This window comes from Strix aluco, chromosome 1, assembly GCF_031877795.1.
Source record: "Strix aluco isolate bStrAlu1 chromosome 1, bStrAlu1.hap1, whole genome shotgun sequence".
NCBI classification, from domain to species: Eukaryota; Metazoa; Chordata; class Aves; order Strigiformes; family Strigidae; genus Strix; species Strix aluco.
Genome location: NC_133931.1, coordinates 141,222,837 through 141,247,655, shown reverse-complemented (window position 1 = coordinate 141,247,655; position 24,819 = coordinate 141,222,837). Strand labels below are relative to the sequence as shown.

At 40.4% G+C, this 24,819-nt stretch overlaps 1 protein-coding gene across 2 annotated transcripts in view; it reads left to right on the top strand.

Moving 5' to 3' along the window:
• Positions 1-12,975: 12,975 nt before the first annotated feature.
• Positions 12,976-24,819, top strand: part of HIBADH (3-hydroxyisobutyrate dehydrogenase) — an 84,708-nt gene continuing 72,864 nt past the window's right edge. The window contains exons 1-2 of one of the 2 annotated variants that reach the window (XM_074838011.1): positions 12,976-13,111; positions 21,591-21,751. In XM_074838011.1, coding sequence (XP_074694112.1) covers positions 13,030-13,111; positions 21,591-21,751 — 243 coding nt within the window. In that variant the 5' untranslated portion in view covers positions 12,976-13,029. The remainder of the gene's footprint in view (positions 13,112-21,590; positions 21,752-24,819) is intronic. The other variant, XM_074838020.1, reaches the window with a different exon arrangement.

Sequence of the window (24,819 nt, the reverse complement as noted above, 5' to 3'; positions counted from 1 at the left end):
TGGGCACAAGAAACCGCATGTCTGTAAATGACCGCATTTGAATTGCTGTTATTTCACTGTTGGGTTACTGTATTGTTAAAGTGAAAAGGAATGTTTTTAATAAATGCAAATAATGAATTAAATGTTTGCACATACTGAAGCTTTACTCTCTGGTGTGTAATTAATATATGTGCACTGGAGACCTAGGTCTGGGGGAGTGTTTCATTTCTTATTTATGATGTTTGTGAGGTTTTTTTTTCCTTCTAGCATACCACTTACTGGCATACACAGAACTGCATGTAAATGACCACTGAGTAGGTGTCACTTAAATCTTAGCAGATATAGAACAGGTAAATACCTTTGTTTGGTATGCTTTGGTAGATTTACTGTTTCTCACAGCCTTTTATCTTTGCTATCTGAAAGTAATAGGAAGCTCCCAAATGACCAACATTTTGTTTTCAGAGGCAGGAAAACTGCATGTGGCAGGAAACAAACAAGCAGTGAGATTTCGAAGTACTTGTACCTCCAGGCAGAGCGCTTAACCCTGAGGGACTGAAAGTCGAAAGACACTTTCCACAGCTACCTACAGTGTGCTTCTTGTATCCCCTTCTGGGTCCCCCTCCACCGCTGGCTGCCACTGCTGACAGCACAGAAGTGTCTGTATACTGTATCTGCAAGATGCTTGGCAGCTTTCCTGTTTTCTCATAATCGTATATATTTTTCTCAAAGTATCTAAGAACACTCCCATCCCTGAAAGTGTTCAAGGCCAGGTTGGACGGGGCTTTGAGCAACCTGGTCTAGTGGAAGGTGTCCCTGCCCATGGCAGAGGGGTTGGAACAAGATGATCTTTAAGGTCCTTTCCAACCAAAACCATTCTATGGAGTCCTCACACTAACGCTGTCTTCTGCTCCCTATCCTGGCTCTAGCAGTTCCTGTGTCTCCACCACTTTACTAGTTTTTCTTGTTCCTTGGCTCCCCAAGCAGCTGCATCTGTCACATCATGTGCTCCAACCGGGGAGCTTGGTGCTGCTCCACAGCTCCCTGCCAAGGCCAGTACCACCCGACTGATGCAGTTCATCCTCACGCTTGTCTCACCACCAAGGAGAAGAGCTGTCAGGTCATGTAGCCCACTTGTGAGAGACTGTGAGTGGTCTGGGACTAGAGACAGAGAGCGACTCACCCTGCTTTTCCCCATAGACCACATTCAGCTTGGAGAGGGGCTAAACCTCTCTGTTGTTCTTTGTACAGAAAACTTCTTGGTCAACAGATCTTGAGTCTAGGTTCTCACCTTCTCCTACTGCTTGAGTTCTGAAACTCCTACCTTCTGAGTTCTTAAATTCTATGAAAATATAATAACCATGTTGTTACATACATTACGTACAAATCAATTACTAGGAAGCACAGTGCTAAAATTAAAATTTATCTTTAATCCTTCCCCCTGATTATTTGTTATTCTATTTTGTCTATTAACATTGTACAGAGAAGAGTATGTTGGATTTGCTGTGCAAATGTACATACAGAAAGTAATGCAGTCTTTGTGATTTTATTTAATCAACACCAGTTAGAAATGCAAACTATATTTTTACCACACGTATTCTTTTTTTTTAAACTTTCATACCTTTTCTTATTTCACAAATTAATTTCCTTGTATAAGGACTATTTTTAAAAGGCAGAATACTGCAGTGCTTACTTTTCTACAACTTTCTACAAAAAGAAGCATATTTAATAAATGGCTCTCTGTTTCGCTAATAAATATTTTACATTATAATGTAGCAAAGTTAGCAATATTGTCCAAAGTGTGGCTGCATGTTGTTGTGTTTTGGAACTGGAATCTTTCAATCAAAATATAATTTACAGTATTAACATGGGTAACAACTCTTTTAAAACACAGTAATGTCCCATGGCATTACTTCACTACATCACAAAGGATCTGTTGGGCCTGTAGTAAGTGTTTTGTACACTAACACCAGTTAGAAACTGTTTTTACAGTGTGTATTTCAGTTATCTCTACTGGGATATGTCAGTGGGCAGCATTTGGTCTGTATATCTGCATGTTTTGAATATATTTTGTTTATGCTGAAGGAGACTTTTTAAGGCTTTATGAAACTGCCTGCTAAAATGCTACCACTGAGACCTGACTGGGTTTGTCAACACTGTTACTAATATTGCCTGTAAGTAGTGCAGTGTTTCCTTAAAATTGGGTGATAGACACCAAGTTATCTTAACAGTTTTTGAGAACTTTACCCATAATAAACTGCACACTGATATATACACATTCATTTTAGCATTCCCAGAATCCAGGCATTTTTCTCCCTGTTAGAAGAGATGCCAAAAGCAAATTCAATTTGTAGTTCTCTCTCTCTGCTTCCCAGACCTTGGGACTTGCAGTCCCTATTCTGCTGCAATTAGTCCATTGCCAAGGGAGAGGTCACTGGCTGAATGTTCTTCCTAGTCGTCTTCTAAATTCAAATACAGTTAGCCTTAGTTTTTGTTGTATCAATCACAGGGTTGCTGGGGCCGAATCAGCCCATTTGCTAATGGGGTTTGCACAGGCTTCCAAGTGGGATGAATTTTTCCCCACAGAAGAGCAGATCTCATGAATTGCACCCATTGGATGTCTAACATCATCCTGATTTACCATTTATATATTGCTTTTTGATCATTTTACACTCAATATTTCACTTAGAAATCATTTATATCACAACTGTACTTGGCCCTCAGTATTATTAGGTAGCATGAAATATACTCAGTGATGGTATGAAAGTTATTTCCAATAGGGCTTATGAAGAACAGCTGAGTAAGTACGACCTTCTGACCTCAAAGCGTTTGTTTACTGGGAACTATATTCCACTTCTCTACATTTAATCTGTCTTGGACCAGGCTGACATTCCCCTGCTAGATTTATTCTATCTCTAGAGGCTATTACAAACACAACATTGTCACTGCTTATATAATAAAATGATAATAGGATTATATTACTCTAGTGATAATGATACATTTATGTTCATTTTTAACAGTAAAAAACCAAAGTTTGATTTCATGTTCAGTGAAGATAATGTGTTACGGGGGGGGAGGGGACGGGGACGGGGGATGGGACGACACACACACATTCAAAAAGTATTTTGCTTTCAAACAAATCAGTCATGGAAAATATTTTTTATTTCATCTTATTTGTAAATCAAAGCATCTGTTTGTATACATGAGCAGGCATGCTATGTCAGTTTTACAGAAATAGTAAAAATGAGGAAGTCTGACTCAGAAAACTCATTTACCTAAATCAACAACTCTAGATTTTGGAAGCTTGTCATGATGTTTTTTCTTGTGCATCTTTTCCTAGAATTTGTCAGATATCAAAAGACAGGCACAACAGACCAGATTTGCATTTCAGTTATATTTAGTTATATTCAAGGTGTCCAGAGTAAATTAATTTGTTATTAGTGGTAGTATTGTTATCATTATTTTTATTCTTACTAGTGGTACTAATGATTATTACTGGTAGCATTAGGCTTAAAATCATAGCCACGTTTTAGTTTAGGATTGTGTGCTTTTAGGGGAGACTCTTAAATGTCTTTCTTAATTAGATTTAACTGGTTACATTTAGTCTAAACAACATCTTGATCTGTGTAATGTAAGCTCTTAATTTATCTTCCAGCTCAGAAAACAAAAATCAAATTACTTTTTAACTTCTGTAAGTTGTACATTAACAAAAGGTTAGTCTTTTCTTATTTTAAGAAAGGAAATTACTGCATCTTTCCTCTTTTTTTCCTCCTCCCTTTTTTTTTTTTTTGTGTTTTGGTAGAGCTCTGATACTATAAAGCTGATCTTTACCAAATGATCCTATTGTTTTGGTGACCAATACCCTAGCGGCTCTGCTCTACTGGAATTCATATGACAGCTAGCACAGATGAAACATAGATCATTTTTTATGAACCAAGCAGCATATTCCTTCTAAAAAGTATTGTTATCTGATAGTTTCTTCTGTAATTTTTCACTGCAGCTGACTATTACTTTTCTTAAGTGCTGTTACTTAAAATTAACCTATAAAAATAGTCTGGAGTAGGGATAACAGAGATTTAAAACAAGCTATCCCATAGGTATGCATGCTACATGGTGAAATTACAGTGCTAGACTTAACATGCAGTTTGTGTTTAGAACTCTTAAATGTCACATAAAATGTATTCATCTTAAATTTTCAATAGGGCAGAATGGAGATTTGTTAAAATAAAGATTCTTCAACTGACTGCCTCATGTTGGTATACATTCCAAATCTTTTTATTACAAATTCCTTTCAAAAATCTTCCAGTGGACAAGACAGTCTAGGCAACATGCGCAAAACAGACAATACAGGACCACAATAATGGCAGTAGTTTTGTCTTTGTGTGGAACAGAAGAGATATTTTCATCCACGTTGATTTGTGCACTGCTCTTGTAAAGGTCTTCTCTGTCCTTTTGCATATGAAGTTGATATTTCCTATATCCTCTATATAGCCAAAATTCCAAAGGAGTTAAATTTATTATTAATTTCACGCACAAAACATATAAAATTAAGTCAAAATTTTGCAACCAACTATAGAAAATAAAAGCTGGTTTTTTTATGTTCTTTTATGTTGAATTATATTACTTAATTAACAGTGTCTCTTTGTTAAAAAAAGATTTGCTCTCTTAATCTGCAGGAGGTTATGTCCCTGGTTGCTAATTCTTCTAGCAAGCCAGTGATGAGAAATATCCCCTGATGCACCTTGCTCCTCTGGGGACCTTATGTTGCTTCGTCTAAAATCAGGAACAAACTCTTAAGAATGTCAATAGGAGCAAGTTCACCTCCCATTTTGGCAAAGCCAAGACTTTGCTCAGGAGCATGCTACGCAAAGAAAATGTTTCTGAAGCAATATGTGCTTTACACTTTGGTGTATGAAAACCCAAGGACTGAGTTAGTGCCCAGATTCCTGTTTCCGTATCATAAGGAGGTTAGTTCGGGATTTTATCAGAGTAATGTGAGGTTGATGCTTTTAAACTGATATAGATATGTTGGTTAGAAAAAATGTAACTTTTTTTTCAGTGTTTGTATGCATGTGTCTTTTCCTGGGCAATAATTACTTCACCCTTACTCAGACTCCTTAAGTTTGAGATCAACTTAACCATGTAGCTTTTCCACATTGTTTTTCTCTGTTGCCCTACCATGTTCATTTTCTCTTCCTATGTCAATACCCCGTAACTGGCAGAAGGGCATTGAGTGACTGTTTTTATGCAATTCCAACACTAATCAGTATGTTCTATATGTAGTACATTACAGGTAGAAGTAAAAATAAAATGACCATGACTGATACCAAATATTTATCATATGTAGCAATACTTCTTTTGGAATTTGTTTCTTTCTTCAGCTGCTTTTACAAGAGCTGTTCATCTAAATCTGAACCAAAGTCGTTCTCCTCTTTGCATTTCTATGTCATGTGAAATAAGCATGTAAAAATAAGCTATTATACACAAATACTGACAGATTCTAAATCCATTAAAATAATCTTAAACATATTTTTCAGTTAAAACAAAAATGAAACCAACCCCAAATTGCTATGGGATGCTATACAGATAACTGTCCTTACATTTTACATTTTTTTGTGTCAGTTCTCCAAATGGAACAGCTCTATATTGTTCATGGTAAAACCTATATGCAGTCACCCACATACAACATCCTACTTATTTGTAAAAGAAAGATAGTAGTGACTGAAGTGGCTCATAATCAGCACTGCAACACGTTCCATTTAAACAAAATGCTGTGATTAAAAGGACTGGTTCTTTGGATGAAATCTCTTCAGGGACTTTGAAAAATCCACAGCATTTCCCATGAAATTCAGCTAGATGAAATATCTCTATTGCATTCTAATTGGGTGGGATTTTGAAGAGAACTTGAAGAGGATGATTGGATTCTTCTAGGAAATAGGTACTTGAATCTTTTCAGCTCTTCCGAGAAACCCAGTCAGCACAGTCTAGCTTAAACATCCTAATGGGATTTATCAAATCTGAAAAGAGGGCAAAAACTATAGTGCTTAACTGAACTTGGTATCAATTAGTACAAGTACATATGCACTGGTACCGTGCAGTAACATGCCCATTCTAATATTCACCTGATGTCCCAGCGAGATGCAACTGCTTTCCAAACTACAGTACAAATGCTTCTGATAAAACAGACAGTAAGTTTTCATACCAAAACAAAGTTTCTATGTTCTCCCAGGGCACTACATTCCCACAGAAGCCTGGAATTTTCTTCCCGTTAACTATATGCAATATTCTGAATATTGCATATATTCAGCTCATGATTGATTACTAAATTACATACTGCTGCAGAATATATCATACAATTCAGCAAGAAATAAAGCAGTTCAGATTACACAAGGGTTTTTTTCTGTAGGCAAAAATAACCACTTGCATTGCTGCTTACACATTCCAGTTAGTTATCTAGCAAAGTGCACACAACGAGGAAATGATTGCTGCCCTGTGAATCCCAACTCAAATATTTACAAGCTTGAAAAATGTCATATTATGTTGGATTCAAGGTCCCTCTAGCCCAGTAGTCTGTCTCCAGCAGTGACCAGTCAGAGAGGAAGTACACAGGAGTATTTCTCTGGAATGCTTTCCCAGCTCCAACTATTTGCAACTCAGAGATTCCTGAGCATCTCCACTGTGCTTTTATTGCATTTTACAAACATTATGAAAGCTCTCCAATGCAGAGAAGTAAACACAACAAATGCAAGATGAAAGGTTACGAGGAGGAATGAAACACTGTAGGCTTGGCTGTCGGTTCATTTTGATTCAAGTCTCAAATGTGCTGTTGCATCCACTGTAGTTTCTTTTGGCTATACTAAGTAGTGTTAATGTTGTATTTAAATACCACTCTGCAATGAGGGCCCCACTTTACAGGTGTCATATGCCTGTAACTCTCGCTAAATTCAGTGAAAATTGTGCTTAGTTATCAACCCGGACTATAAAACTCCATGTCCTGAAAAGGAAATCTCCCAAAGGTAATGGAAAATTTTAAAAAAACCTGATCAAATGTAATTACCCTGCAACAATAAAGTCATGGGCAGGCTCTGAAAGTGAATCCAGATACCCTTAGCATAATTTAACAGAGTGCATATATTTCTCTTTGCTTTCAGAGGTTCCTTATTAAGGGAAAAGAATTCCTTAAATCTAAGAAAATGCAAATTGACAAAAAAATACTACAAATGTTCTGTATTTCTAGGGGTTATTTTAATTATTTGTTTTGTCTTTTTATATATGACCTTAAAAGCAAACTAAGATGACCACATTTTCAGCACCGAGAATGAAAAGAGTAGTCTACTTCACATTATTTTCTGTTTATTTACATGTTTGTTTGTATTTCTTTACATATCCTGGAACTTAGTGGGCACAATGTACCAACAGGTAGAAAGCTACCTACCTATTGATGTACCGTAGTAAATCAAGAGCATCTGCTTTCTGTACTACGAGTGCTCTGACGAGTTCTCATGTTTTAACATCCATGTTACAACATCACAAATGTTATGGAGCACGCCTAAGGCCTACACATACTTCTTACAGGGTAAGAAAATAATTCTCAGTCACTTAAACACAAAGCTCTACATTTAAAACATCACTAAGCATTCATTTGGTATAATGTAAGTAAATATACACAAACTTTTGATAATCTAACAAGTTGGGATACAGGACCATGCAGTATAAAGCTACTGTATCTTTTTCCTCACAATTCTCAGATCCTGGAGAAATATTCCAGCAGCAGCCTACAAAGCAAGATGATACAATTAACTATGTGTTAATAATAGCAAGGCAATGTGCCTTAATGAACATGGTGATACTGGTAATGGTTATATGATAATGAGAGTCAAGAAAGTTGCATTTTCTTTCCCTTTTCTGTCACTGACGTGTGTTGTATGATACTGGGAATCTCATTAGTCTTCCCATGACCAAGAATTTGGCTTTACATTACCAATACCCAGTAGTTTAGGAGCTGATTTAAGAGCTTTCTGTCCCACTCATTTATTCCTCCTTAGCCCATTCAGTCCCTCCGGGGTGAGGACTAGTGTGCCAGTGCAAGCATTTGTTGGGTCAGACTGTAAAACAGATGAGTGAAAGGACACAGGTTAACAGTTATATCGGCATACTTGAGAGGGCCATAAATTGTAACTCAAGGACGGGGATGTGCAGCTGGGGCAAAAGCAGTGGAGTTTTTTTTAAATCCTGCTCATTTCACAGGTCCAATACAGAAAGGTGTCAAAAAGCAATTGAACTGACTGGACTGACTGGTGGGGAGCTCCAGGTATAGCTAGGTTTGGGGAGCAACAATGACTTAAATGGGTTTGGCAGCTAAAGAATCAGTTCTTATAATGGCATCTATACTCTTTTTTATAAAGCACTATAAGATCTACTGCTGAAAACAGGTACGTACCAGTTATATGTTTACTGCTTGTCATTCTCACATACAATTTGTATACTGTTGTTTTTGATGTGTTGTACAAACCAAACTCTACCTACACTAGAGCAACAAGCAGACTAGCAAGTTTTCCTTCAGAAAATAGTTCCTTCCTGCTATAATCAGTCAGATATCATGAGGTCCCATTTCATGCCTAAATCATAAGGTTGGCATTACAGCTTTCAAGATACAATACACCATTGACAGAACAAAACTTTAAAGCCAATTAAATGTTGGCAATCTTCCTACCATTGGCAAAAGCACACTTATTAACAGTTCACCTTTGTGGCATGTTTGCAGTGTAATCACTGATTTCTGGAAAGCTTTTTTGGCACTTCAAGATATTTTAAAATATCTATGAATTTATTTTTATAGACAATTTTAGACTTTACCCACATCACTTTAAAACATTTTACTTTAAAAAGTAGAGGTTGTATACACTCAGATGAGGTATCTATCCCCATTCTTAACACAAGGAAAAAATAATAATTTGCAGAACCAAGCTATACAAATAATTATTTATTTGCATTTTAACTAGTTACAAAATTCAGAAATCATCACATACAAATCTTTATGAAACACTATCTTACTAGGTGTGAGTAAGGAGATACTGCTGCTTTGTTGGAAGAAAACAGAACATTTTTATCCTGGGTTTTAATATAAGTAAAAGCTTTCATGGCTATTTACTTAAAACAAAAGTATTTTGAAGTTAACAAAGCTTTTTTCTTCAATTTCTGTGGAAAGAATGTGATTAGGTTGGCAAAGAAATAAACATAAAAACCAAAATTAACTAGGAAGGCTTAATTTATAGTGAGATAAACTTTTACAAAAGGCAAAATTATTTTTAACAAAATGATCTAACTTTACTATAAGCCCACTAAAAGTTCAAACATCACTAGAGGGCATTTTGGAGAAAAAAAACTCACAGCAACACTATTTAATTTTCTCCATTCTGAAAATACTCTGCAGTATGATAGCCCTGGCACCATCTAGACCTGCAAATGCTTCCTTCTCATACTGGCTACATTACAAGTACTAAACTACTAATACCAGTTGTATCAGTGTTCATTATGTGAGCAGAGATTCCATTTAATCTAATCTGAAGGAATTTCATCTGTCTGCAAAAACATGTTCTGTACAAAAGCAAGATAACAGTGGACATGTCTGTAACAATAAAGTTTATTCACAGGTGTGTTGGCAAATTAATATAAGGCTAAGTCTACTACTTTTTATCAGTAGGACTCTCCTTTTTCCAGTTTCTCATGCTTTGTTTGGAAGTGATTATAATGTATTTTTATTATGCTGGTACAAAGTGAAATCTCATCATATACCTCTTAAACAAAGAATGCTTCATTTATACCGACACAAATAAAACCCTCTTAGACATGATAAAGGTCTAGAGAAAGATGCAGCTATGCAGGTAAAGCCGCATCTTTTAATGAGAGTTAAAAATCTGAATGCAAGGACCACACTGAGTGTAGCATTACACTCTTCACTTGATCCATCTATGTACTCTTAACCCCCCCAAAAATAAAATTAATCACTTTTCTAACTCAGTTCAGACTTGATAGGAATCTACAGCCAGTTGGAAAAGGGTCGATGACTCTGAAAATGTAAGGCAGTGAAGAAACAGGCTGGAAGGCAAAACCCCTATGTTCAAAGTTCTGTGTGATTATGTGTAAAATTCAGGTTTTAATGACTTCCAAAGACCTTATTTGGACTACATCTCAGTACAGCTTTCTGCCAGCATAGCTGCCTCGATGAGGAATCACACCTCTTCTCATCCCAGCCAAATTTGTACTCAAGACTGTTGTCAACCTCGTCACCACTGAGGAGAAAAGCAAACATAGCTCAGTAGCTTCATTCACTTGGCACTTTTCAAATGGTACGGTGGAAAAGACAAGTGAGCTTATGAAAATATTGGAATATATGAGTCTCTGGGGCTTCAGATGTTTTGCAAAGAGCTAGCAAATTAAAGAGTTTCTGGTTTTGTGTGTCTCTTTCCATTGCCTTAGCTGCAGGGATCTTTTTTTCTTCTCAAGTCATACTCTGTCTCAGTGCTCAGCTGAGAGGCCATGAGTGAAAGAAGCAACTGGGTGAAGGTATGAGACCAGCCTGTTGAGGGGTAGCACTCACACATGCCAGAGTAAAGCTACTATATAAGCACAGCCATCTTCACTGCTCACAAAATTCCTTTATGTTGAGCTGAGTTAATTTAACTGTGTATCATCCATGGCTTTATAGGGGCAAATATAAAAAATATATATTAGGGTACTGATAGAAGAGCCAAGCTCATATATTGAGCCTATTCTTTCTGTGCTAACATATAACTGAGTGAATAGGTGACTTTGTGAGACCTGAGATCCATTCCTGATGACTACATTCTTCCAGAAGTCTGTAAATGATACTACATAACAACTACAAAAAAAGCTCGTACCTAACAAGAATAACTTAATGACTGAGGGAGTACCCAGCATTCCTCCAAAACAAACTAAGGTAAGTTTTTCTGTCAGGAAAAGAAATTAACTATTTTGTTCAAGGGAGATGAGCATGGCAGTTGCAGGATTGGAGGGGAAGCCTTGCTCTGAGTAAGCAGCATTCACCAGCCTCCAGCCTGCCCTCCCTCAGAGCCTGGCCTGCTCCCTCACACCCCTGAAGGACTTGAAGCTCTCCCCAGACTGCCAACAAGGTCTCCAAGCCCTGTCAGATGCTGGGCTGTGGGTAAGCAGCACAGCTCTTGCTAGCTTGTTCAAATACAGATGTTACTGATGTTAATAAACCCTGTGTTAGAGCTTTGGGAACTGCACTCTGAGCACAATTGTATTGGGTTTGCATGTCAAGGTTTTGGTAGCAGGAGGGCTGCAGAGGTGGCTTCTGTGAGAAGCTGCCAGAAGCTTCACCTGTGTCCGACACAGCCAGTGCCAGCCGGCTCCAAGACGGACCCACCAGTGGCCAAGGCCAAGCCCAAGAGCAATGCAGGTAGTGCCTCTGGGATAACATACTTAAGAAGGGGGAAAAAACTCTGCTCAATAGCAACTGCAGTCAGAGAGAGGAGTGAGAATATGTGAGAGAAACAACTCTGCAGACACCAGAGTCAGTGAAGAGGAGGGAGGAGGTGCTCCAGGCACCAGAGCAGAGATTCCCCTGCAGCCTGTGGTGCAGACCCTGGTGAGGCAGCTGTGCCCCGCAGCCCATGGAGGGTAAAGGTGGAGCAGATCTCCACCTGCACCCCGGAGAGGGCCCCATGCTGGAGCAGCCCCAAAGGAGGCTGTGACCCTGTGGGAAGCCCACACTGGAGCGGACTCCTGGCAGGACCTGTGGAGAGAGGAGCCCACGCTGGAGCAGGTTTGCTGGCAGGACTTGTGACCCCGTGGGGGACCCACGCTGGAGCAGTCTGTTCCTGAAGGACTGCACCCCATGGGAGGGACCCACGCTGGAGCAGTTCATGAGGAACTGCAGCCTCTGGGAAGGACCCACCTTGGAGAAGTTCATGGAGAACTGTCTCCTGTGGGAGGGACCCCATGCTGGAGCAAGGGAAGAGTGTGAGGAGTCCTCCCTCTGAGGAGGAAGGAGCAGCACAGACAACTTGTGATGAACTGACCATAACCCCCATTCCCCATCCCCCTGTGCCACTGGGGGGGAAGGAGGTGGAGAAAATTAGGAGTAAAGTCCAAGAAGAAGGGAGTGGTGGTGTGAAAGTGTTTTTAAGATTTGATTTTATTTTTCATTATCCTACACTGATTTGATTGATAACAAATTAATTTTTTCCCCCCAAGTCGAGTCTGTTTCGCCCATGATGGTAATTGCTGAGCAATCTCTTTGTCCCTATCTCGACCCACGAGCCTTTCAATATATTTTCTCTCCCCTGTGCAGCTAAGGAGTGACAGAGCGGCTTTGGTGGGCACCTGGTGTCCAGCCAAGAGTCAATCCACCACAACGATTAAGCCAGTCATAAGATCCAACGTTTATCTGCCATCTGACTAGTCAAAAAACAGTGCGAGGCGACCCCTTCCCTCCTCCCGAGGGCGCCGTTCACGCCATGCTGCGGGTACCTCAGCCCTCACACGGCCGGAGCCGGGCGTCCCCACCGTGCTGCACCACGAACCGTCTCCGCCAAAAACCCGGCCCCGCCTGCCTGCCTGCCTGCCTGCCTGCCTGCCCTGCCCTGCCCTCCCCTCCGCGTCCCTACAGGCGGCGACGCAGGAGGAGGAGGCCGCAGCGGGCAGGCGCAGGCCAGAAGGAGGGCTGGAAGGAAACACCTCCTCGGGACAGCCGCGGGCAGCGGGATACAGCTACCCACCACCCCGCCGCCAGCTCCGCTGCCCCAATAAGACGCCCCAGCGCCTGCCCGGCCCCCGCCCCGCCCCGCGCTCCGGCTAAGGGGAGCGGGGCTGGCCCCATCCGTCACGGGGTGGCGGGCGGGGCCTGCCCCGGCCGACTGGCGGCGGGGAGGAGGCTTTGCGCTCCCATTGGCTGGGTTCCGCCAAGCGGCGTCTGTGGTTGGCTGGGGCAGCTGCCGCTCAGAGCACGCGGGCGGTGGCGGGGCGGGCGGCGGCGGCCCGGAGGTCACTCGGCGCGGGGGGCGCAGCATGGCCGCGGCTGTGGTGCTCGGGGGACCTGCGGGCTGGTGGCGCTGGCACAGGCGGGTGCGGGCCGCCCGCGCGGCGATGGGTAAGGACCTGCCCCTCCCCTCGGCTCCGCCGAGCGGTCGTTGCCGGGCGTGGAAAGGCCGGGCCTTTTCCAGGGGCTGGGCCGGGCAGCGCTGCTGTCGCGCTGCCCTTGGCGGCCGCGGGCCCTCCGCACCCCACGGGCCCGGTGCAGCGACCGGCCCCGCGCCTGGCGGGTCCCGGAGCCCGCCCCCCCACTCCCCCCCCCCCCCCCCCCCCCCCGCCGTGCAGCGCCCCCGATGAGGGAGCCCCCGGGGGAGCGCGGGGGGGTCAGCGCAGTCACGACGCGCTCCCGCGAAGCGGCCTCCGCTGCCGCGTTATTCGAGGCCGTACCGGAGCTTTGGCGTGGCTCAGCTCAGTAAAATGTTTTCACTCGTTTGCTTAAAATAGCATGCCTGGAAATTATCAGAGCCCGCAAGAGTTTCCTGTGGCACCAGTGACATGTTAGCAATACCTGTTACCTACATTTGGGCTGTTCAACCCTCTCGGTCATTGTATCCGATTATTTTCCTTCAACTGAAGGTAAATCCAGCAGCACTTCCACCTGTCCCGGCTCCGCAGGCACTCACTCGCACATATGGTGGACTGACGGGCAGTGGAAAGCGCAAACACCTTTAAATGTCCTGTCAGTGCAAGGGAAGGAAGAATGTATTTGCAGAACTGGACCTAGACCTTTTCCCTTTTCAGAGTCCTGAAAATCACGCTACTGTTTCCAAGTAGTTTAATTACTAAAGTAGGTGATTGAAAATATACCTTCAGTAGTCTTTTCAGTGTCATTTCGATAGCAGTCTGTTGCTCGTGTATGTCACTATATAGTTAGGCTCCCAACAAATAGGTGAAGGTTTTTCAAGTAGCAAAGTGGAAGAACTATATTATTTTCAATGATAAATGGTTCTAAAATCTTGACATTTAAGAAGGTATTTCAGGAATTAATTACTTTTAAGTAAGCAACTTTTAAAAATTTGTAATTCCCCTTTAAACCTCATTTAAACTGATCAATGAAAAATGTTTGACACTTAAGTTTTGAAATTAGCTTTCAGTGTTATTTTTGCTTGACTGTCTCTTTTCCACTAATGCATGATTTTTTTTTTTATAGTTGCAGCTCTGTTGTTGCACTAAGTAGTAGCTCAGATGCAGCAGGCATGTTGGTCACATGCTAGTGAAGTTAAACACAGGAGACCCATTTGTGTATTTAGTACCTTTTGTGATACCATAATTGAAAGCAGTAGCTTTCAGTGTATTTTGAACTTTCTGTGCACAGTAGCTGTCAGATATTTCTCTAAGAGCTTTGAAATCTGCTGTCTTGGTCAGTATTCCAATGGTCATGTTTAATGTCGAGAAGATGTAAGGGATCTCGCTTCTTGATGGTGAGCACAGGTGTGAAAAGCAACCCAAAACACTACACTGGCCCTTAAAGTTGAAAAATATTTTTTGTCTTTGCCTGAAGACCTGAGAAGGAACTGTGACTAAGTCAAAGGAGAAATTGTGAGTCTCCCAAGAAACTTCCACAGAACACAATTTCACCCACAGCGTTTAAGCTCTGACTTACTTAGTAGTGACTGTGCTGAAAGTCCTGTTGACTCTCAGAAGTCTTTATGGGATGAAGGTCTATGAATGCATTAAGCCTTCTTAACTGCTAAGCTCTACTGCTTAGTTATATGTCAAGGTTTCCCCATCTCTAATGTGTTTATTAGGTTTGCCATCCTCTTCTTTAGGTTTGAGTAGTCTAAAAGTTGTCTTTTGAGTAGTGATTTCATCAACTGTCATTCTGTGTGGAACATCATCCTAGTGAAGGAACTGTGCCAGCTCTGAGAGCTGTCCAACACCACAGCTTGGTTAGCGAGCTGTCTGTCTTTGTTCACTTATTGAATGCTCCTTAGTTACTTGGTGAGTTGCTCTTTGCAGCTGGTGCAGACCATGATGGATTTTTTCTTCTGTCTGTTTATATCAGAGGCTGTTAAATCATCTAAGAGGAAAATAGCTGAGGGTAGGTTTTGGAGGAGCATCTTGGGTATGTATGTTTGTGTATTAGCAAGTTGGATAGAGACCATGTAGTCTTGTGAACCGCACGTGGCAGCTGCTGACAAAGGTGCTTCATGGAGAGGGTGTATATGACCTTACTTAGAAATACATTTTTGATGGATGTGGAAAAATCCTTCCTGGGGACTGCTAGGTGGGAATGAAGGGGGGGGTGGGGGGCATTAATGAGGTCTCATGACTGAGAAAGGAAGATTTTCTGGTGAATGAAGATTCATCAACTGAGGGAGATCTTCATCAAAGAAGACAATGAAAATGTCCTTACAAAGAGTTTTGGGTGAGTAATAGGGACCCATTCAGTTAATAGCTAAATAGTACTTTTGTTGATGCAGGAGTTGTGTTTGAACTGTTGAATGATTCCATGGTCTGGTGCAGAGAAGCATTAATTACTAAGCAAGGATTATGACAGAAAGACCTGCTGCTTAGAAGTCCAGCACATTACTTAATTAAGGGATCAAGTGTACATTTGATATTCTTTTTAGATGAAAAGTACTTACTACATGTTTTTGTCTTTAATGTATTAGCAAATATTAAATGAGGTATAGCTACAGATAAGAAAAATGAGGTAAGAAGACTGACTGTTACAAGATAGCACGTCTGTTTTTCATCAGCAGACCCTTACAGAGGCAAGGAGAAGCAAGTGGGATGTTTTCAATGTAAAGCTGGCCAAATGTAGAGTCTTGTAATCTTCTTAAATTATGATTTTGGCAGAATGCAGTTCTCAAAATCATTGCATAACCTTTAAAAGCCTGTGACCCTGGGGCAATTTAAATACCATTGGCAAAGCTTCTAGGAGCAGAAAGACCTGATTCTGCCCGTGTACAGCTGGCCTCTCTAATTTCTATGTTCTTCCATCTAGTTCCCTCCAGGATCTAGTTCAGTTTTATGAGCTTCCATAGAGAAGTCTGCACAAAACACAGAAGCTCTCTGATCCTTTCTTTCAAAGCAGGAAGGAGAAAAGAGATGGTGTCTTCTGTTGTACCAGAACTTAAGATGCTAAATCAGTGGTAAAATCCTTTATTTAGTGGCTAATACTGAATTGTCAACATGTTTCCCTCTCCTTGTCAAGTTACTTCATATGTAACTGTACTTTCACATAAATCCCTGAGCAAACCCAGCAACTTCAGTAGCTGAGCTTCCTCTGGGCATCTTCCCATGCTCCTGTTAAATCTCACCTACTGGATTGGAAAAGAGCTCAAGATTCACTCATCCAGAGAGATCAAGAATATTAATAGGACTTGCAATATGACAGGAATATGTGGGCTATTATCCCTTGTGCAAGATTTATTGGTTTCATTTGACTGTGGAGCTAGGGATTCCATCCCAGGAGCTAGACATTTTGGTGAACATGGTTCAAAATAGATTTTATAAAGCCAAAAAGTAAATAACATAGTTGAGATTACAATTTGAGAGTTACTGGTTTCTCAGTCTTGTTCTTGGCTAGTTGGACTGTGTTTTCCCTCAGAGTACAAGCGTATTGGACCTTTTCCAGCTCTACTGTCTGTGGTCCTATCCAGCTATTAGTTCCTTTTTGTTTGAATACAAAGAGATGTCTTATGCACTGCGTGCAGTCTAGTATTTGCAGTGAATTCAAGGCACCGCTGGAGCTGAAATGTTCTTGAAACTGTAAGAGTCTTTACTTTGAAGGGTAGTGTGAAATGAAATTTAAACATCTGAAATGACCTAAACTTGTAACCGTCAACATTCAGGTTAAAAAGAAAATTGCTTTCAGTATCTTTATATAGAAGCTTGAAAAGATGAGTTTTAGGTCATTGACAGGCCAGGTATTCTAAGGATTGCAGTCTGTGCATTTCTGATTTTACTCACTTAATGGATGTGTTTAGGAAAGAAAAGGCATTCAGAGATTCATAAACTCTTGCTGATTTTTAAATTAAATTATTTTCAAGGTAAAATTCTTGTGAAATTGTAGATTTGCTCAAGTGTTTCTATTGTACACTGACTTTTCAAAGCAAAACATTTTTATCTGTATTGTCTGTAAGCCCCCAATATGACAAGAGTGTCATAAATTGATCCTTCTCATCAGTGGAGTCTTCTAGGCACGGGCCTGCATGTTCCCTCAAGAGAATAATGAAGAATCTCCTGGAAAAAGCCTGAATTCTTTGGAGTCACTGTAGCTGTAGCTGGTTTTGCTCACAATTAACTTGATCTATAGATTAACCTATGTTGCTGGTTCTGTTTCCAGTGAAGGAGAATTAGTTGCACATGGTATCAGTGATTATTTTAAAAGTAGCTTCTATTGCTCCTACTTCTGATGTTCTGTTCTGCCCTCTGTTAGAAGTTGAATGTGGACTGGGCATTTTTCCAGCCATGTTTGCAGCAGGTTACTGTAGATTTTATGGTTGAAAGTAAAATGGACTTAATACCACGGGGACAGTTTCTGCAAATGCTTATACAATTGATGGGATTAGTTAAGTGTATGTGTATGTGGGTTTGCAGAATATCAATCCTTAGATGTTTGAATTATACAATTATTTCAAAACAGAGCCTGTGCCTTGTATCAAATGGTAAACAGTGCCTAGATATTCAAGCTGGACATCGCTTTCCATGATAGCACCTGTGGAGTTTCATCTAATGCAAAGATGTGAAAAATCATGTCGTCTTAGACATCCTCTGTCTGGCAAACCCCCACTGTCTTAAGTAGTCATTAAAAAATACGCCGTGATTCTAAATGCAGTTGATTCAAATTTAATTAAGATCAGCTCAATTAGGTATGTCTGTGAGCTAATTTCATCAGTCCTTTAAAGCAGTTTTCCTGTATTTGAGTACCTGGGGATCTGGATGTTTTTCAAAGCTGTTAATCAAATTATATTATTTTAAAGTGACTAATTTAACACTGGGCTAGGAAAAGTTAAACCAAACTAAGAAGCTAGAAACTGAGTCAGGAATTGGACTATTTCTCTAACAGGTCCCAATTCCTGTGGATATGAATATGTTCTAGTTAGCACAGAACAGAAAATGGTCCCTGATTTGTGAACTAAGACAAGAGAAAATCGACAGAGACAGACAAAAGGGGAAATAATAGAATACAGTGATACAAAACTAATAATACCAAATAGCATGTCGCCTTGTATTCCAGCGTAACTGCTATGCCTTCTGGAGATATTGCAAAATGAAGGTTTTTAGGGAAGGCCTTATAGTAGAAGAATGAGTTCGTTTCATGGATGTTTACATTGTGAAGACCTGCCTTAGAGAAGTAATAGAAATGCTTGTTGACAGTAGGCTTGTCATTGCAGTCCAATTAGTGGTTGATGTCTTAATAGTAAGATGTGATGATAGCCATGAAAATTCATCAAAGCAAAGCAGTCTTATGTGACATGGTAGAGAAGAGAAAGGCAGGATGCAGGGAAGGAGTGGCAGAAAGTAGCATGGGCAAAATGCCCTTCTCAATTCCCTGTATTTCCATGAAGCTCAAGGCAGTATTATGTCTGTTGAGGCAGGTGGCCAGGTTCTGAAGTAGCTGACATCTCCAATATGATGAAGGAGGAATCAATGAGATTTAAGCAGATCATGAATGGGTCTTCTAGGCTGTAGGTATGAGTGACAGACATCACTGCTGGTGTCAGGCATCACTGCTGGTGTCAGCACTGATATAGAAAAAAAGGTAGCAAGAAGGTTTTCTGAAGATGATTAAGATATTTCTTGATGTTTAGTTTGAGGTGATGGTTAGATGCCCATGAGATCATGTGAGAAAAGAAGGTATCAGGATAAAAGTGAAGAGTCTACAAGAATGAACCTAGACATGATAGCCAGATTTATGCTTCTGATGAGGTTACTTGGAATTCACAGAAGCAAAGAAGACTGAGGTTTGGAAGCAAGGCTAACTTTAAAACTAGATCAGGTTGCTTAGGGCGCTCCAAGGTTGCTCCAAGGACGGAGGTTCCACCACTTCTCTGTGCAGCCTGTTCCAGTGCAGAACCTTTCACCTCATCAGGGATGCTTTTGTTATTTCCAATTAGAATGTCCCTTCTTGTAGCTTTTGGCCATTGCCCCATGCCCTATTGTTGGGCACCTCTGTGAAGAATCTGGCTTCATTTGCTCTGTAACTTTTCTTCCCTCCCACTCCTTAGGTAGTAGAAGACTGCAGTTAGTCTTTGCTTCTCTAAGCTAAGCAAAGACAGTTCCCTTGGCCTCTGCTCACACACCATATTCTCCAGCTCCTCAGTCATATTACTTGATGTCTGCTGGACTGTCTGCAGTTTGACCACATCTCTTGTATATTGTGCTGTGTAGAGTGGAATCACCAATTTCTTTGACTTGTTGGGTATGCTCTTGCTAATATAGCGCAGTATGCCATTAACCTTGTGCTGCAAGGATACACTACTGACTCATGCTCAACTTGTCTGTGGGAATCCACAGGTTCTGCAGAGCTGCAACCTGTCTAGCCAGTCCTCAGCCTGCAATGGCGCCTCCTGCACCAAGTACAGGACATTGTATTTGTCTTTGTTGAGGTCTTGAGGCCTGCTTCTCCAGTCCTTCTGCACAGTAGCCCTGCCTGCAGTTTTTCAGCCATTCCTGCCAGTTTGGTGTCACACGTGATCTTGCTGAGGGTGCTTATGTCCCATCATCACAGTCATTTATGAAATTTTTCAACAGCAACAGCCCCAGTATTGACCCATGAAGAACATCACGCATAACTGACTGTTCCTAGTCTTTGAACCACTGACCACTGTTGTTTAAGCACAGTCTGGACAATATTTCTTCAATCAGGCAGTCTTGTGGTTCAGACCAGTGCATACTTTCTCCATTTGGCTACTGGGATACTAGAGGAGGCTGTTTTGAAAGCTTTACTGAAGTCAAGGTAAATAAGATCCACTGGTATTAAGGGGTAGAGGAGGAAAGATGCTGAAAACCAGGACTTGAACCTCCTCAGGAAGCTGGAAGCTTTGGGCTAACAAAAGGAGCAATTTTAGATTAGTGTAAGTGATGTACTGGGGAAGACTGACTCATAGAAACTATGAGAAGAATTACTATAGCCGATGATGGTGTTTTAGGCTCTTTGTTCATTTGTTCCCTAGATTTGACATGCAGCACTTCTTAAAAAAGCAATGTGCTCTTTTCCTGACTTATCTCAGTTTGCACTAAGTATTTTCCCAGTGCAGTTTTCTTTTAAATTGTGCTACTTCTCTAGCTATGTAATTGCTGCAGGCATCTGTGGAAACTGTCTCAGACCAAAGTTCTCTCAACGAACCTGATTTATTAAATATGGCACTTCCAAAATAGTGCTGCGGATGAAAGAGCATGACCATTGCTGGCTAAGAAGGAACTTAAAGTCAGAAAGACTTTAAAATGATTAATCAAGTGTTATTGGCCCAGAGAGGATTCCTTGCTAAGCATTGAGACCTCTTAGAGTCTCGATCCAGCTTAGGCACATTTTCTGTATGTGCACTTTAGAGTTACAGTAGTTCTATAGTTAGTTAACCTTGTTTCTGGCTCCTTAGTTGCCACATGCCTTAGTGTTCATTCTGCATAACTTTTTCCTTTGTCATAAAGGAGAAATTATTTTATGGAATTGGCAAAGAAATCTCGGCACTGCCAAAATGTGCTGTCCTTGGATTAGGAGTGTTTAAAGTGATGAGGCAGTGATTGCAGTAGATGAATGCCTGCAACACTACTTACTGTCCAGCATTTGATACTCGCTAACTACTTGTAAAAAGTAACTGACTGAAACTGTAGTGTTTTCTGCAGATTGTAGGTTATGCTTTATAGTTCTGTCTTAGTAGTACAGCAAATAGAATACAAGGGTTATTCCTGTAGACTTCATAATTTTGTATTTATACTATAGTTTGTTCTAGTTTTCACTATTTGCTTTTAAACTGTGGTTAAATGACTCAAAGGATTTGCAATGATTCATTATGGAGACTTTCACCTTCAGGTTAGTGGCTTGTATCTGAGTGCAGGATCAGAAGAGTCTAGTTGTTGTCTGTGAGGGGCTTCATGAAATAAAGTGGCAGCCTCAGTCCATTTCTAGAGAACAGGTGCTATATCCCAAGGCTGCAACCAAAGTTGCAAATAAGGAGTCTCTAAAATATATATAAAATTTGATTTTGCATATCCAGTTTAGGATTTAGACAGAAAACAAAATACAGACAAGCCTGCATACTTTAATTTAGTGTTTGAGCTCTTCTCAGACCTTAGCTTTCAGGGATGTTGCTGAATTTTGATTATTACTATACTTTTTGAAACACCCACATTTTCCTAATTAAAATATTTCTTTTTGATATGTAGAAAAATAATTCTGGGATGGTATCTGTGGCCCAATGTGATCTGTAATTTATAGTTTAAATTACGTAGGATGGGATCCACATTTCCACCATTTTTAAGCATGAAGTTGTTTAAATCAAAGAAAACATGCTAGCTTTCGTTACATCGTTGTTGCACATTACTCTAAAATACAAATATATTGATATTTATTGTTTTGAAATCAGTGTGTTCTAGGGCAATGGCGTCCAAAACCCCAGTTGGATTCATTGGGCTGGGTAACATGGGAAATCCAATGGCAAAAAACCTGGTAAAACATGGATATCCAGTTATTGCATATGATGTGTTCCCAGAAGCTTGCAAAGAATTTCAAGACTTGGGTGCTCAGGTATAGTAATAAACTTCCTTTATTCCAACAATAACTGTATGTGTTGAATGATTCTTGCATGCAGTGCAATTAAATGATCTAGTTTTTTTCTTGGTTAAGATCACAACTGGAACTAAAACACATAGTGAATACAATCTGAATCTGAGAGGTTTCACTTGGAGCAAAGACATGATTCTACCCCAAGTAATTTTCATGCTGTTAGCCAGAATTGCTACCTTGTTGAACTTCTCTAGCTGTTTTTTTCCCCCCGTTTTTATGAGAGTAGGTTGATGGTCTGTTCTTTCACCTCTGTCTTTCTCCTGCTTCCTCCTCCCCCAGGTCTAGATGGCCAGTGGGCTGCTTTTCATCTGGTTCCTACTTTGACCTTTTCAGGTTAAATGACCCTAGTTAAAAATTCCTGCTGTCATAGCTGTAAGGGTTATAGGGACATATGAGCTTTCCTGCTGCTTCAAGGTGCAGTCCTCAGGGGTAGGGGAAAAATCTAATTATTGAAGTGCTTATTCTCTTGGAGGTGAGGAAGGTTATGGTGAGAGAAGAGGAAGGAATGGAAAGGAAAAAGGAGGGAAGGAAATTGATCACATTAAGGAGGTTTACCTTCCTGCCATATACACTGCAAAATCTTGGCCCTGTTCCAGTCAGTGCTATTGCTTTTGTTGATCCATTAATATACCCAGAAACCCATCAGTCTCTCAGATGGTTGGGTCATTTCTAAGTGTCTGAAACATATTTGAATGTTTTTGACATACTTCAAAGCTATATAGTTGTGGGTGGATAGATAGGTACATAAAGCACTGAAACAAAAGACTGTACTCAAGTAGGGAGAAATCAATGCAAAAATAATACTCTGATGTGACAGTGTAGAGGATAGGAGGGAACTTTCCAGCAGTGGCAAGGAAATTGTAAGTAGATCTAGATAGAGGTACTGTATGCCTTGAAAGTCTAAAACTGTTGGAGCTAATTGCAGTTGTTTTAAATAATGAGGTAACATCAAGATTCCTGAAAGATAAAATGATAAAGTGAACCTGTTGATAATTAATTGCAGCTCCCCTTGTATAATTACAGAATCTTGGCCTTAAGTGAGAGAGTAAGCTTTTCAGCTTCTTTTCCTAGCTACTGTTTTTATTTTGTTAAAGCAGCTGAGACCCTCAGCCTTGAGCCAGACCTGTCTTGAGTAAGAGGCTGGGCAAATGGAGAGGAAGTCTGTATTGAACAATTGGTTGTATTTTTAATTCATGTTCTGCACTGGGATCTCTTTGCTGTGGCTGCCCATTTGGATAGCTTATTGCCATAGTAATAGAATCCTTGGCATCTACTGCAAAACTTAACGTTATATTAAAGGTAAACTGTAATGCTTTTAAAAATAAAGCCAAAAGTATGTTTTAAGATCATAAATCACTAAGAGAATACACGGGTAGGCTTAAATACAAGTAAAACACACTTAAAGAAAATACGTGAACATAACTTTCTCTTCTTGATCTATAGGTGTAAATCCTACTCCAACATTTTTTTCAGGGCTTGGAAACTTGTGGGTCCAGGGGGCCTTGTAGAAACTGCTGTAGAAGGAACATTGGGCTCCAAGGGCTGCTTTCTCTTTGGTCTGGCTGGTAGAGTAAAGCCATCAGGAGTGTTACAGAGGTGAAAAGATGCTCCCCAAGTGACAGTAAATGTTGTCAAATGTCCATTGTTTAAACTCAGTGCTACTACCAAGGTATATGGAGAATGAGGGATGTTTGATCATAAGTCTGCATATTCTGTGACTCCACTTTCTTTAGCCTCTGAAATAAAGAACTGGGAGATGGTGTATGTCAGGAGGCAGCCACCTGCCTGCTGATGGTGAATAGTAAGGGGAAAACTGGCTGAACAGGAGTGTATGGAACCACTTGGGGTGAAACTTGAAGAAAGTTGCAAGGCTACAAACAAGGGACAATACTGAACAGTGCTGTAAGCAAGTAGGCAACCTCCACACTCTACTGTCTTTCTGCTTCTTCATAGTTATCACTTTCTCACACAGCAGAGTGCATATGTGTCACAGTTACTTTGCTTCAGTTTACATATCTTTGAATCTTACCTCAGATTTGGAAGTTTGAGAGCGTTACTGAAGTAATCTGATACATAGAGCAGCATAGAAATAGAGCTTTCTTCAGTGTATTCAGTAAGAATGGCATTTCAGGCAAGCAGAATTATTGATTGACTTATTGTAAATATAAAGACAAAAATAGGGAAGCATTTTGTAGCAAACATAAACAGATGTGTGTATTGAAGGGCATAAACCAATGACGAGTATGAAGAAAAGGCTCCCCTATCCAGCTGCATACTGCAAAAGTTTGCTTGAACTGGCAAGTATCAGAATATCAGAATATGTACAGAACTTGGTAGGCTGCTACTCTGAGCCAGGATGGACTATGTTAGTAATCAGCAATTAGTATTTGGTATGTTTTTGTAAAGTTACACACATTCATAATGATTTCAAATGCTTAATGTTCCTTAATAACTTTCAAATTATTCATCTTTTTCTGAGACAGAAAGTCCCAAATAAAAAAAAAGTTTTGTATGCTGCCTGTTGAACCAGGTAGGTGGGTTTTCTCTGGGATTATTAATCATATTTGCTAACAGTACCAAAAAAACAAGAATGACAATTCCCACTTTAATTCCCACATTTTGTGCTACTTACTTCAAGGTAGTAAAATGATTTTCCTTTTTGTGGTTGTGGAAGTACTGTCCCAGTCTGTGTACATTTTTAATCTCATTTTTTTCAGGCATGTTAGTATTTTGAAATACATGGATAGAAGAAATTAATTTCTGCATAGATGACTACTGTACTATGTCTTCTATATATCTGTGTGCTTAAGAGTTGTTTAAATCTGTAACCAAAAACCAGCTATATCTTATCTACATAGCCAAGTGCAAATGTGAGAGGCTGATGTAGTTTTTAAATTGTGTGCCCAATCTAGTATGTTTTTCAACTTCTGGTTGAAAGATGAAAATGGGCCACAGAGCTGATAACTTGCAAACCTCTAAGAATACTGGAAAAAAGAGTTTCAAATAAGAAGACATATATACATTCATGT